At 37.6% G+C, this 15,393-nt stretch overlaps 1 protein-coding gene across 3 annotated transcripts in view; it reads right to left on the bottom strand.

The window, feature by feature from the left end:
• SUCLG2 (succinate-CoA ligase GDP-forming subunit beta) overlaps nucleotides 1–15,393 on the bottom strand; it is a 333,369-nt gene that overhangs the window by 268,595 nt on the left and 49,381 nt on the right. For all 3 annotated transcript variants that reach the window (XM_058726236.1, XM_058726235.1, XM_058726237.1), the window contains exon 2: nucleotides 11,150–11,291. In XM_058726236.1, the coding sequence (XP_058582219.1) occupies nucleotides 11,150–11,291 (142 nt within the window). The remainder of the gene's footprint in view (nucleotides 1–11,149; nucleotides 11,292–15,393) is intronic.

The following is a 15,393-nucleotide window of genomic DNA, read 5'->3' as shown; positions in this document are numbered from 1 at the left end:
AATTCTAAGGAGAGAGAGAAATTCTAAGGAGATGACCAGAGAAGCCCATGCATATCTGCAGATTCAGGAAGAACAGAAAGGAACATTTTATAAAATGGGGGATCTCTTTGGAAAATATGTACCATATAAAATATTAAAAGACACAACTTGTTGAAGGGGATCCACTCATAAAGACAGTTAAGGAAAGCCTTTAAAGTCAATCAAGGTGTTTCTTTAAGGATCATTTGGAAGTAAACATGAGCAAGTGAAAATTTTCTAAGTAAAAATATTTATTGAGCATTTACTATGTCTCAGGACCTATGCTAAGCACTTTTTGTTGTCTGGATGAGTCAGAGTTCTCAGCGGAAAGCAATGAAAAGCTTATTTCTAGTTGAAATAAGCATAAAGTAAATTACAGGAGATATTAGGAAGGTGCACAAAGGAGGTGAGAAAATCAGGCTCAAAAAATAGAAAGGCATCAAAAGACATCAAAACAGCCAGGAACACATCTCATCACAGAAACCATCTATTTCGTGAAGGCACCACCATTACTCCTAGAAAGCAAACACTGCTCCAACTCTGATGGGCCACACTTGCCAGGACTCTTCCTTCTTTGCCCTGATTCCAGATTCAAAATAATGAAAGGCTGATACAAAAGTAAAATTAAGATTTAATACACAGAAATCAAGGCTATCCTCAACTGTCTTTATAAGACAATCATGACCATCATCTCAACACAGAGGATGTAAAATCTTTTGCAAGATCCTAACCACATAAGGTGATAGGACAAAGCCACAAAATCGAGGAGGTTTGCCATGAATTTAACTGCCTACAGTGTTAATAGTATACGTCAATCAGTAGTCAATGGGCAGCAGTTTCCTTTTTACATAAAATACAATTCCTTAATGCTGTAATTCACCAAGCTTTATAGGATGTGATTATATAAAACTCAGAGAATAAGTTATCATATTGACAAATGGAAACATGTTGTAGCTGAAAGCAATCCAAAGCTATTCAAGTTCAATAAAAGCTCCTTATCTCCATTTTAGGATGCATGTCATTAGCTCAGAGAAGATTAATTTTTCCATTCATATTTCAATTTCTTTCCTGGCAAAAAATAAAACTGTGAGTTTCTGAATTATACTCTTCTTGCTTAATCAAATGTTGAGAGTCTCACATCAACATGACTGGCAAAATTAATAAATTATGGAGATTCCTAAAACTAAAAGGTAGTTTCACCTATAGTTATATGCAAATACTCCTTTAAGACAGGGTTTTGATTTACATGAGAGACATATTCTTTCATTCACCTTTAAAGAGAACTGAAAGGCAACATAAAGATTAGCTATGCATACAGTAGGTATTCTGTAATTAACTATTGATTGTATACATTAAATTTAACAACAGAGGAAAGCATAACTACTAAACCTTCTGAGAAAATTGTATGCAAGAGACACAATGCCCTCCTTAAAGTATGATTACAAAAGGTGGTTCATACATACTGCTTCAGAAATGAATATTATCCACATATTAAAAACTTAATTCACCAAACCAAATTTACTCTCTCAATCAGACAGAAGTCTACTTTCTACACAAGAAAATGAGGCTTTCACTCAATATGTTATCATTATGAATTGTGTTTCACAAAAAAAAAGGTTTGCATTACCCATTTCAAACAAATGTTCAAATGAACAAGCTTTCCATAACTATATGGCAAATGTTCTTTTGCCCAAAGAGATACAACAAAATGAATCATTAAGAAAATGTCTGCAGATTACAGTTTCTATAAATTGTGCCTTAGAACCTGCCACATCGTTTTAATTCAATCTTCTAATTTTATTAATATGCATTTTCCATCTTAAACATGCTGACTCACACACAAAAATCTCCCAAGAATATCATCATTAGGTTAGCAAAGAGGAAAAACGTTTGGGGAGGAGATTAAATCTAATCTGGCTGGTAGAAATCCTATCTTTGTCATTTATTAGCTATACAACTTTGGCAAGTTTTTAACCTTACTCTACCTGCTTCTTTGCTTAACAAAGTAACAACACAGCACTAAAAACGGCAACATTTGGGGAAGGAAGGGAAGATGGTGGCGGAGTAGGAAGTTTCCAGGTTCACCTCCTCCTATGATTACAACTAGATAACTATCATATCATCCTAAATACTCCCCAACTCTAAGGAATAGCAAAACGAACTCCACAACTGAGGGTACAGGGGAGACTACATCAAGGAGGATGGGAAGAGTGGAGACAGCTTGGGAGAGAAACAGATTGTGGCCATTATTCCAGTGGGGGGAAAGCCACAGTAACAGAAAGGGCCAAGAGACAGACTAGCACATTGGAGAATCCACAGGAAGGGTGAATGCCGGCAGCAATTGGCTTAGAGGGCCATGGGTTATTGCAGCCAGTGGTGCTTGAAGTCTGGAATTTTGAAGGTCAGCATGCTCGGTTCTGGGGGAGCTCAGAGGACATTGGAGTTGCTCATGGAGAAAAGGCAGGGCAAATACCCCATAGACATACAGCATGGAAACAGCCATCTGAAGAGCACCTGGGGCTTCCACATCTTGGAGTATGTCCCAGAGGGGTAGAACCTGTGAAGAAACCCCTCCAGGAACAGAGGAACTGGGGGAAACCATCTCCCTCCACCATCCCTCAGTATAAGCACAGGGCCACCTGTGGGAACCAGCACAGCTCAGACACTTACTACCTAGCTTGCTTACACCAAGCCCCGCCCCACCACATCCTGGTGGAACTGCCCTTCCCAGTCCTCCTTCCTGATAAGAGTAGTCCAAACTCCTGTCCACAACACATCTCCCAACCAAAGAGGTTTGTGGAGCCTTGGTTCCAGTGGCAGCAGCAAGAGGTCTCATTTCACAAGCAGATCAGAGCACGTCTAGTTAAAACAAGCCACATTCAAGCCAAGGATCCAACACTGTCCACATCAGGCAAACAGGCCCTTTGTAAACAACTGGACTAGAGGATAAAGTGGCTGGAACAAAATAGCACAGCATGCACAGCACACACTGGAGACACTCCCAGAAGCATCAACCTTTGGGAACAAGAGACATGACATGGCAGGGCGCTACAGGTTCTCGTCTTCATAAGGCCATTACCCTCAAGAACAGGAGATGTAGCTGACTTTCCTAACACACACAGAAAGAGGCATACAAACTTAGAGGAAATAAGAAGACAGAGAAATTTATCCCAAAAGAAAGACTGGGACAAGGCCATGGGCGGAGATTTAAGCAAAACATATAGAAATAAGAGTGATCATATGTACACTCATTAGACTTGAGAAAATTGTAGAAGACATAAATGAGGGCCTTAACACATAGAGAAGGAAAAACAACAGAGATAAAGGGTGAAAAGTAAATGCAGTGAGAAACACACCTGAAGGAATGAACAGTAGGATAGAAGAATCAGAGGAATGAATTAGTGACCTAGGAGACAGACTTATGGAATGTAACCGAGCTGAATAAAAGAGAGAAAAAAGAATTATGCAAAACAAGAATAGACTTAGGGAACCCAGGGACACCATTAAACATAGTAATATTCATATTACAGGAGTCCCAAAAGAAGAAAGAGAAAAGGGGGCAGAAAATTTATATGAAGAAATAATAGCTGAAAACTTCCCTAATCTGGGGGAGGAAACAGATATCCAGATCCAGGAGGCACAAAGAACTTCCATCAAAATCAACAAAAGCAGATCCACACCAGGACACATAATAACTGAAAAACATATGATGAAAAAGAAAAGATTTTAAAAGCAACAAGACCAAAGAAGGCATTAACTTTCAAGGGAAAACCCATAAGGATAGTAGGAGATTTTTCAAGCAAAAACTTTCTAAGCTAGAAGGCAGTGGCATGGTACATTCAAAGTGCTGAAAGGCAAAAATGTGCAGCCAAGAATAGTCTATCCAGCAAGGCTATCATTCAGAATAGGAAGAGAGATAAAGAATTTCTCAGATAAAACTTAAAGGAGTTCATAACCACTAAACCATCCCTACAAGAAATATTAAAGGGGACTGAGTGGAAAAGAGAGACAGAAGTGATAGTATAAAGGTAGGAAACACAAAAGCAGTAAAAATGAGTATTTCTGTAAAAACATCAGTCAAAAATTTAACAAAATAAAGGGATATAAAATACGACACCATATACTTAAAATGTAGAGAGGAGTAAAGAATGGGTTCAAACTTAAAGGACCATCAACTTAATCGAGAATGCTATATGCAGAAGAGGTTATATAAAAACCTAATGGCAACCATATATCAAAAACCACTAATAAATATGCAAAGAATAAAGACAAAAAATCAAAATATATCACTAACGAAAATCAGTAAAACATGAAAGAGAGAAAAACAAGAAAGGATCAGAGAAAATCTTCAGAAACAGACATAAAAACAAATAATAAAATGACAATAAAAACATACCTACCAGTAATTACTTTGAGTGTAAATGGACTAAACATGTCAATCAAAAGACACAGGGTGACAGAATAGATAAAAAAAATAATAATAATAAGACCCGTGGATCTGCTGCCCATGAGACTCATTTTAGACCTAAAGACAAGTGCAGATTCAAAGTGAGGAGACAGAGAAACATCTATCATGCAAATGGAAGTCAAAAGAAAGTCAGAATAGCGATACCTATATCAGACAAAACAGACTTTAAAACAAAGGCTGTAACAAAAGACAAAGAAGGACACTATATAATAATAAAGGAGACAATCCAACAAGAAAATATAACAATTATAAATTTTTATGCACCCAACAGAGTAGCACCCAAAGACATAAGACAGTTAATAACTAATTCATAATAATACAATAATAGTAGGGGACTTTAACGCCCCACTTACATCAATGGACAGATCATCAAGACAGAAATCCTATCAACAAGGAAACAATGGTTTTGAATGACACCCTGGAACAGATGGATTTAATAGATATATTCAGAACATTCCATTCTAAAACAGCATAATGCACATTCTTTTCAAGTGCATATGTAACATTGTCTAGAACAGATCTCATGTTAGCCCAGAAAACAAGCCTCAACAAATTCAAGATCAAAGTCATAGTATGCATCTTTTCTGACTACAACGTTATAACATTAGAAGTAAATCACAAGAAAAAATCTAGAAAGACCACAAATACATGGAGGTTAAATAACACACTACTAAACAGTGAATGGGTCAAAAGGAAATCAAAGTTCATAAAAAAGTACATGGGAACAAATGAAAATGAAAACGTAACAGTCCAAAACCTTTGGGATACAGCAAAAGTGGTTCTAAAAAAGAAGTTTATACCAATCCAGGCCTACTCAAAAGCAAGAAAAACATTAAATAAGCAAACTAACCTTACACCTTAAAGGAGCCAGTAAAAGAACAACAAACAAAACCCAAAACCACAAGGAAGGAAATAATAATGATTAGAGCAGAAATAAATGATATAGAAACTAAAAAAAAAAAACAATAGAACAGATCAATGAAACCAGGAACTACTTCTTTGAAAAGATCAACAAAATTGATAAACCACTAGCCAAATTCATCAAAAACAAAAAAAGAGAAAGAACTCAAACAAAGTCACAAATGAAAGAAGAGAAATAACAACCAACACAAAAGAAACACAAAGTATTGTAAGGGAATATTATGAAAAATTGCAGGCCAACATTGGACAACCTAGAAGAGAAGGATAAATTTCGAGTAACATATAACCTACCAAAATTGAAACAGGAAGAAATAGAGAATTTGAACAGACCAATAACCAGCATAGAAATAGAATCAGAAATCAAAATAAAAACGCAACAAGCGAAAGTCCAGGACTAGATGGCTTCACAGACAAATTCTATCTAAGAGTTAAAGAAGAGTTAATACCTATTCTTCTCAAACTTTTCTTAAAAACAGAACACTTCCAAATTCATTCTAATAGGCCAGCACTGTCCTGACACCAAACCAGATAAAGACACCACCACAAAAGAGAACTACAGGCCAAAAGCCCTGATCAACATAGATGCAAAAATCCTCAATAGAATACTAACAAACTGAATTCAACAATACACTAACAAAATCACAACAATCAAGTGGTATTTATTCCTAGGTTGCAAGGGGGTTTCAACATTTGCAAATCAATCAATGCGATACACCCTATCAACAAGAGAAAGGAGACAAACCATATGATCATTTCAACAGACGCAAAAAAGCATTTGACAAAGTACAACATTCATTCATGATATAAACCCTCAACAAAGAAGGTTTAGAGGGAACATAATAAAAGCCGTATGTGAAAAACCCACAGCTATCATCATCAATGGGAGAAAACTGAGAACTTTTCCCCTAAGGTCAGGAACAAGACAAGGACATCCACTGTCACCACTTTTATTGAACACAGTACTAGAAGTCTTAGCCACAGCAATCAGACAACAAAAAGAAATCAAAGGCATCCATATCAGTAAGGAAGAAGTAAAAACTTTCACGATTTACAGATGACATGATACTATATATAGAAAGAAAATCTAAACAACTCCACCAAAAAAACTGCCAGAACTGATCCATGAATTCAATAAATTTGCAGGACACAAAATCAATGTAAATAAATCTGTTGCATTTTGGGGCACCTAGGTGGCTCAGTCGGTTGAGCATCTGACTCTTGGCTCAGGTCATGATCTAATGGTTTGTGAGATCCATGCAGAAGGAGAAATTAAGAAAACAATACCATTTATAACTGCACCAAAAATAATGAGATACCTAGGAATAAAACTAACCAAAGAGGTGAAAGACCTGTACTTTGAAAACACTGATGAAAGTAACTGGAGAGGACACAAAGAAACAGAAAGACATTTCATGCTCATGGATTAGAAGAACAAATATCGTTAAAATATCTATACTACCCAAAGCAATTGACAGAGTCAATGCAATCCCTATCAAAATACCATCAGCATTTTTCACAGAACCAGAACAGTCCTAAAATTTGTATGGCACCACAAAAGTGGTGCCAAAAGCAATCCAAATAGCCAAAGCAATCTTAAAAAAGCAAAGCCAAGCTGGAGGCATCACAATTCCAGACTTCAAGTTATATTATACAGCTACAGTAATCCAAACAGTATGGTACTGGCACAAAAACAGATACATAGAGCAATAAAACAGAATAGAAAACCCAGAAATAAACTCACAACCACATGGTCAATTAATCTTTGACAAAGCAGGAAAGAATATTCAATGGGAAAAGAGCAGTCTCTTTAACAAATGGTGTTGCGAAAACTGGAGAGTAGCAAAAGAATGAAACTGGATGACTTTCTTACATCACACACAAAAATAGATTCAAAATGGATTAAAAACCTAAATTTGAGACAAGAATCCAAGACGAGAACACAGGCAGGAACTTCGTGACATCAGCTGTAGCAACTTCTTTCTATAATATGTCTTCTGAGGCAAGGGAAACAAAAGCAAAAATGAACTATTGGGACCTCATCAAAATAAAAAAAAACTTCTGCAAAGTGAAGGAAACAATCAACAACACTAAAAGGCAACCAATGAAATGGGAGAAGATATCTGCAAATGACATATCTGATAAAGGGTTAGTAGCCAAAATATACAAAGAACTTCTTCAACACTAAAAAAACTGCACAAAAAATCCAATTAAAAAATGGGCAAAAGACATGAGTAGACATTCTTCCAAAGACATACAGACAGCCAAAAGACACATAAAAAGATGTTCATCATCATTTAGTATCAAGGAAATATAAATCAAAACTCTAATGAGATATCACCTCACAACTGTCAGAATGGCTAAACTCAACACACAAGAAACAAAAGGTGTTGGCAAGGATGTGGAGAAAAAAGAACACTCATGCACCGTTGGTGGGAATACAAACTAGTGAGGCTACTGTGGAAAATGGTGTGGAGGTTCCTCGAAACGTTAGATTCAATTGAAATAGAAACTTAAAGAGAAAAAAAAAAAAGATGATCTGGAGGAATCTCAGATGGGTAAGTAGGAGGAGGTAAGAAAAAGAGAAGGTTTGGAGCAACCTCCAGAGGTGACAAATTCCATTTGGGCCAAGAAAGATGGAGGCACCCACAACGAGATGGCCAACAGGAGCCAGGAATGTGGGTTCAGACACAAAGAAAGAGCTTTACAATCCATATGGAGATCTGGAAATCAAAGGCATGACTAACACCAACACTTATTTGCAAAGTATTTTATATGTGTCATTGTATTTCAAATACATCCAAATATGAATAAAATAGAAAGGTAGTAAGCAAATGCATTTCAGTCATTTACAAATTTTTCAAATTAAAATATGAAGTCTTGACACAGGATCAAGAAACTACTGATCACACGTCTCTTATCTGTCTATGAATGTGAATCACGACAGCGGTGAATTCCTTGGAATCATATGCTGCTGCTGCTGCTGCTGATGATGATGATAGTGACAAACTCTTATATAGCACTTACTATGTTAAGCATATTACCCTTTTCTGTAATTTTTCTCCATTAAAATATCCTAATTGTCGGGGCAGGCAGAAAAATGCATGTGTAGTCCAGCTTTAACCTTAACCTCAAATCTACTTAGTAAAACTTGTGCCATTGATTCTTGTCTACCTTGTAGCAACAATCAGGTAAACGTGGTGAAGTTTTGCCAGATTCTTCTTGTTTTGCTTTCTCTAGCCAACCTCAGTGACTTTTATATTTATAATCAATTTGTTACACTTTTAACTAACTAGAGTTGGTACCATCTCTTCTTCCAATACTATAAATATTCCCTCTGATCAAAACTGTCTATTATACAACAAAAGCCAGAGGAGACCCTCCTTCCTCCAAAACTCCTCCCTGAGTAAGAGAAGGATTATTCATTCATTCAGCAAATGAGAGGCTTGGACTTGTTCTCTAAATTCCCTTTTAGCTCTAAATAGGATCAGAGAAGCACTCCCATGGCCACATCACTTAAATGAATTATCACAGGTTTGCACAGGCCCAGGTACAGACACAGCTGGGTCATTCTCAATCCTTTAATCCAGTATGATTTTCCTAAAACCACTCCTCAAGAAACAAAATGGCTTTTTGAAAAGTTTATTTTAATTTTCTTAATTTTACTTTTATTTAAACTTGCTTTATTGTCTCTTTCCCTGCTTTCACCCTGGGCCCAGCATATGAAGGGCACCTCGTTAATTCCTGAAGAGCAAAAACTCTGTCTTACAAACACAGTAGAGAATGCCCAACCATAAAGTGGCAGCTATATAAATGTTTATAAAACTAATCTGTGACTAAGAAGCCGCTTAGTTCAGTAAGCCAAAATCTCCACTGAAAATCTGAAAAGTAAGCCCTCCCTGCTATGCTATACCTAAGTGGGGAGGGAGTAGTAATCAGCTGGCTTCCAGAATTCCCTTAAGAAGAATCCTTGGACGTGGAATACTAGTATGTCAGCACATTTGCAGAAATAATGGGGAAAATGAAGACCAAAGACCGACTTGAACTTTACATTTCTTTGTTCTCATTATCCATTCCCCAAACCACAGGAGTATAAAACAAAAATGATCCTTTCATGTAAAAAGGTTGGAATACTAACCTTTACTGAGTCTATTCCCACACTGCACAGTGGAGCTCTCATCCTCGTGTAGGCCGAATTTTACCTTTTTTTTCACCATGAAAACCAATTTTGATAGTTTTTGAAAATGAAACCAATTTCCATTTCTTAAACTATAAGTCACTCTCAATTTCTACATTTAGCATCTGAAAATTACAAATTAATTTCCTTCTAGAATGTAAGTTTTAAAAAGAAAGAGGGCTTGCTTATCTTCCACAGCTGTATCCACGGTGGCTAATACATGTGGCTGACAATCAATAAATACTTGTTGAAGGAAAGAATAAACATACATTTCAACTGACATAACATAGAAAGCATCTGGCAAATAAGCATCTGGGGGAACTCTGTAAGGGAGATAAAAGAACAATTACTACCTGAAGTACCTCGCCACTTACTCTTAAAAGAGCATAGAAAATTGGGAAATTGAAATGTGGAGCCTGCTTCTATCTTGCACTCTCAAACTTGTTTGCTACGGCTGCCTGGCAAGGACAGTTAGCAGATGCTCTATTCTTTCTGGTGGGAAACAATTGCTCTCCAAGCCTGAAGACAAAGAATACACATGTACATCCTTCTAGTGTCCAGATCTAGGCTGACTGACACCACAGCCACCAGCCCCACATGTTTATCAAGTATCTGAAATGTGGCTTGTGTGAAACGAAATGGGCTGGAATGTCAGATACAAACCAGATTTCTAAAGATGAGGACAAAAACTGGACGTACACTGTCCCATTGATAATTGTTTTACGTTAATTACATGTTGAAATGATAGCAGTTTGGACATATTGGGGTAAACAAAATATATTAGTAAAACTAATTTCACCGATTTCTTGTTACTTTTCTTAATACAGAAAATTTTGAAATATTTACGTGGCCCACATTATATTTCTATTGGACAGTGCTAATCCAGACTGACAGTAAGAGAGTCTGTATGCTACCAGAAGGAATATGCGTGGAAAAACAGCAGGATCTGGTTCCTAATTTCACAATCTATAATTAGGGAGATTAGATTTTCTACCACAAACCAATGTATAGTCTCCCTTGAAGGCGCACACCAGCATTAGGAGATAACACATTAGCCTTAATAGATAATGAGGAAACTGAGGCACAAAAAGAAGGCACTTATACAAAGTTACACAGCTGATAAAAGGGAGGGCAAAACCCTGACCCAAACTCAGCATGTCCAAATGCATGTCCTTCCCCTTCCTCTCCTCCACTCAGAGAACTTTCCCTACTAGAGGCTTAAAAAGGATGCCAACCATCTTTCCTGCCTTACCCTGCTGTGGGTTTCTCTTTGATACTCTACACCCTTATTTCTCCCAGCCACTAACCCAAAGAAAAGAGAACTATGTGACAATATGGCTGAATATTTTGGAAAAATTACCAGAGTGACATCCCATATGCTGCTATCTCGTGAAGAAAAGAATCAAGGTCTCCTAATTGGGCTCTTTTGCCTTTGCGATTCAAAAGCTTTCCACTGTATCGGCACCGTTCGTATAACACACTACATAGAAATTTACCTACTGGGACACCGCTACCTGTGAGGTCACTAATTTGGGCAAGTGCATTTCACCTGTTGTGAATTAGCTTACTTAGTCTCTTAGCAGCCTCCAGAGCTTCGTTGGCACTGTCTGCTACAAAGAATCTTTGAACTTTCACTCCATTGTCAGACATCAGTTTCTTGCTCTGGTATTCCTGCAGGTTCAGCCATCTTCGGGGGGTTAACTGCACTGCCTAGAGAGATTGAGAGAGACAGAGGTAAGAATGCTTACAAATAAGAAAAGTAACAGTCAACGTATGTAGCCAGTCTTATAGGTATCCACAAACAATCAGCAACACCTTTTTTTAAAAGGAAAAAAAAAACTATATAAATTCTTCATGCTTGTTTTTCTAATCAAAAATGTTTAAGACAACCACACACACAAATGAATGCAGGTTTAAAGAAATGGTGAGAAGTGAATAGGGTCTATCATCTAGTTAACAAGAATGTACCGATATCAATTTCCTAATTTTGATACTGAACTAAAAAGACCTAAGATATCAACATGAGGAGAAGAGGAGGAAGGGTATGCGGGACAGCTGCACTTTTTTTGCAGCTCCCTGAGTCTGTAAATATTTAAGAATAAATGAGACCATTTAAAAAAAAAAAGAATAAAAATTATTTTCTTAAGTTTATTTATTTGAGAGAGGAAGGGAGAGCATGCAAGAAGAAGCTGGAAGGGGCAGAGAGGGGGCGGGAGGAGAAAATCCAAATTAGGCACTGCACTGTCAGTGAAGAGCCCGACTCGGGGCTAGAACCCAGGAACCATGAGATCATGACACGAGCCAAAACCAGGAATTGGAGACTTAACCGCCTAAGCCACCCAGGTGGGCACCCCTTAAGAGTTACTTTTCAAAATGTTAAGAAATGCATTATAAAGGATATACCTCCCCCACATTCCCACCCCAAATAAAGTTCATAGCATTATTTTAATAACTGTATGCACATTGTTAATCACTAAGGGTAGCTCAGAAAATTTTCTTAACACTTTGAGGCTCAATGGACCACAGACTAATCCACTTCTTTGCCATAGTTTTTAATGGACTCTAGGTACCATCATTATGTGATGAAGAAGATTACCTCTTTCACAAACCACATTTGAAGACGGTAACCTGAAACAATTATCATAAATAAACTACTTCCTAAAAACTGCAACTCGTGTATTAAAGTAACTTTGCCTATGTATCATGCAGAAGTCTTTTCCAATGTGCGCTATCAATTACTTTTTAATCTGTGCTGAAAAAAAGTAATTAAGGAGCAGAATAACATGAACAAATAAATTCTCATTTTTTTCAGTAAGATCAACATCATTCCCTATTTTTAAAAGAAAAAAAAATGAATATACCTAGTTTAAGCTCATTTCCATCCATGAGTCCTGATGCAAAAAAACAAAACAAACAAACAAAAAAACAAAAAACCACTGCCCCAGAGTAGGTAAGACAACGATACCATTAATGCACAAACCGAAAAAGTCAATCATACAACAGGATCACAAGAGTGAAGGAAAATCACCTGTCATACTGCCTAGCGTCTTTTGTCAATGGCCTTGGTGGGCGGCCAAAGCAGCATTACAAAGACCATAAACTAAGGTCTACAGGGCTTTACAACATGGAACCATTAGCTTTCAGGACCTCAAATGTGTCCTTAAAATGGCATTTTATTCTGGAATTTCCAAGCTACAATGCACTCATGGAGCTCTTCTGGATAAGGGACATCCAAAAGGCTCTAGAACCTTTCAACTAAGCTGAGTTTTACCCAAGGGCAGAGTATATCTTTAAATTGTTTGTATCTTTAAGAAGAATATGATGGTGCCTGGCATATGGAAGATAGTCAAGAATATCAGTACAATGGCCAAATGAGTAAGTCCTGCCTTTTGTTCATTTGTTCCCAGCTACAGGTAATTTTTCATTTCCACAAAGTGACTTTCTCTAAAAATAGAAAAGCAGAAGTCCTTCAGACCTGAAACAACCTAATTTGTACACACTCATAAAAAATTCAAATTTTGACATGATCTAGTTTAAAGATATCTTTCTGTTCCACTCTTCTGAATATTGGTAATGATGTTTTCAATGGTAAAGTTGTCTGCACTTCTTTAGAAATAAATAATACCAGAGTTTTAAAATAAATTGCCAGAGAAGTTATGGTCACTGTTACTGTATGATTTATTAGCTGTATATGATTTGTTAATCTTACTTCTGAATTTTAAGTCTTGATGAAACATTAGTAATTTGAAAAACACAAAATTTCACACATGAACATACACATTGACCTAACAGTCTTATTAACACATCACATAACGTACCAAAAAAATTCAAGTTTAAGACATTTAGTGAAAGTCCCCTAATGAAAGAAAAGATTAAACATTAGATGTATACTATATTCTGGGACCACTTTTAAAAGGCAGATGGGGAAGGATCAATAGATTAAGTATATGTTGACATACCAACCTAAAGCCATTAACAGAAAAAGAAAAAAAGAAATACAATTTGTGAAGAACATTTGAGAGAGACTAAAACTGCCACAAGTATGGTGTGGTCAATTCCTTTTCATTAGAACACTCACGGTATTAATTTTAGATATGTTAATGCAATCTGCTGCAAACTAATTGCAATTGATCGAGAGACCAGCTTCATAGACATATAATACATATTGACCGTTTCTACATTGACTCAGATGAAAAAGCCTGCTTGAAGTCTGTTGCTCTTAAATTGAAAACCAACACAGTGAACACAGTTCTGAGCCACTGCAGATACCCAAGCTATCACTCCACAAAGCAATCATCTTATAGAATAATCGGCTACCTTTGTCAAACCTAACATCAGAAGAGCAGGGTCCCTGACTGGGTCTAAAACTGCATGAACTCAGCTGCACTGACTAAGAATTTGTGGTACGTCTACAGAGGAAAAGGTTAAATCCACCTCTGCAATTTCAGGAGGAAGAAAAAAGGAGAAGAGAAATTTACTAAGTAAGTGGATGGTGTAAAGTATGCTAGAAATATAATCAACTGCTGAATCATAAAAACAATAATAAGAATAGTTTCATCTTCTATTACGGAGCATTGGCCATGTGTAGGCAGTATACTAAGCACGGGTGTTATCTTATAGTCAAGGCAATCGTGAAAAATGAAGTAGTATTATTTCTCTCTGCAGCTGTCACTGATGCAACCTTCCTTCTTCCAATACTTCCTTGCCTCAGATGAAGTTAGGTACAGCCGTGTAAGATCGTTCATAAATACGTATGGTGTGTAACTCACCTGGACCAACATCTGATTGCCAACCCTTCTCCCCCTAAGTTCTCTCTGTCTCGACATGGGGAATGGGAATATTCATGCGGCAGCTAATCTATCAGCCAGGGGCCTCAAGGAAAACAGACACATTCCCAGGTCACTCACATAGAATGTGTCATGAAAAATAAACCTTTGTGGATTTTTACCCACTGAGATTCCGGAGATTACTTGTTACTGTTACGGAACCTAGCTTATCTCTACCATCCTGACTAAAAACCATCTTGAGGCACCTGGGTGGCTCAGTCAATTGAGTGGCCAACTTCAGCTCAGGTCATGATTTCACGATTCGTGAGCTCAAGCCCCCTATTGGGCTCACTGCTATCAACGTGGATCCTGCTTCTGATCATGTGTATGCCTTCCCCCGGCCCTCCCCTGCTCACACACACACTCTCTCTCTCTCTCTCTCTCTCTCTCTCTCTCTCTCTCTCTCTCAAGTTAACAAACAAAACCAACCAACCAAACAAACAAAAAACATCTTACAAAATCAGGAAACCCAGGCTGAGGGTTAAGTCACTGGCCGAAGATGACAGGCAGCTGTGAAGCAACAAAACTTCTCTGATCAACAGCATCAATCTGCTGTGTAACACTGTTGGTCTCCCGGGTTTATATTCTGGTCTCGCATTCCCAGAGGCCCCTTGATGATAAAGACTGAGACCAGGATCAGTGACACTGTGTCCTTGTCTTCAGAAGGCCAGAGGTCTATTAGGAACGGACACACGCATGATGCGTGTGAGGACAAATGCGTCAGGCTTTGGGAGGGAAGGAGGTAGAGATGAGAGCAGAGGCTCACCTGAGACACTGGCAGAAGCAGTTTATTTTAGCTTCGTAGGAAGACTACCTGTTAAAACCTTAGACTAATCTCTTCTCGGGGAAGCCTTGAACTCCAGAACGTGAACGGTGGAGAGCAGTCTGAAGATCATGTGGCCCAGTAGGTTTCAACTGTTTCTGCCAGTTATTTGCCTGTTTGCCATCAGGTCAGTCCCCAGGCTCTTTGCCAACTGGCTTCTGCC

Source organism: Neofelis nebulosa, chromosome 4 (genome assembly GCF_028018385.1).
Source record: "Neofelis nebulosa isolate mNeoNeb1 chromosome 4, mNeoNeb1.pri, whole genome shotgun sequence".
In the NCBI taxonomy this organism is placed as follows: domain Eukaryota; kingdom Metazoa; phylum Chordata; class Mammalia; order Carnivora; family Felidae; genus Neofelis; species Neofelis nebulosa.
Note: the sequence above shows the minus strand (reverse complement) of the source record. Positions and strands in the feature narration are given on the sequence as shown.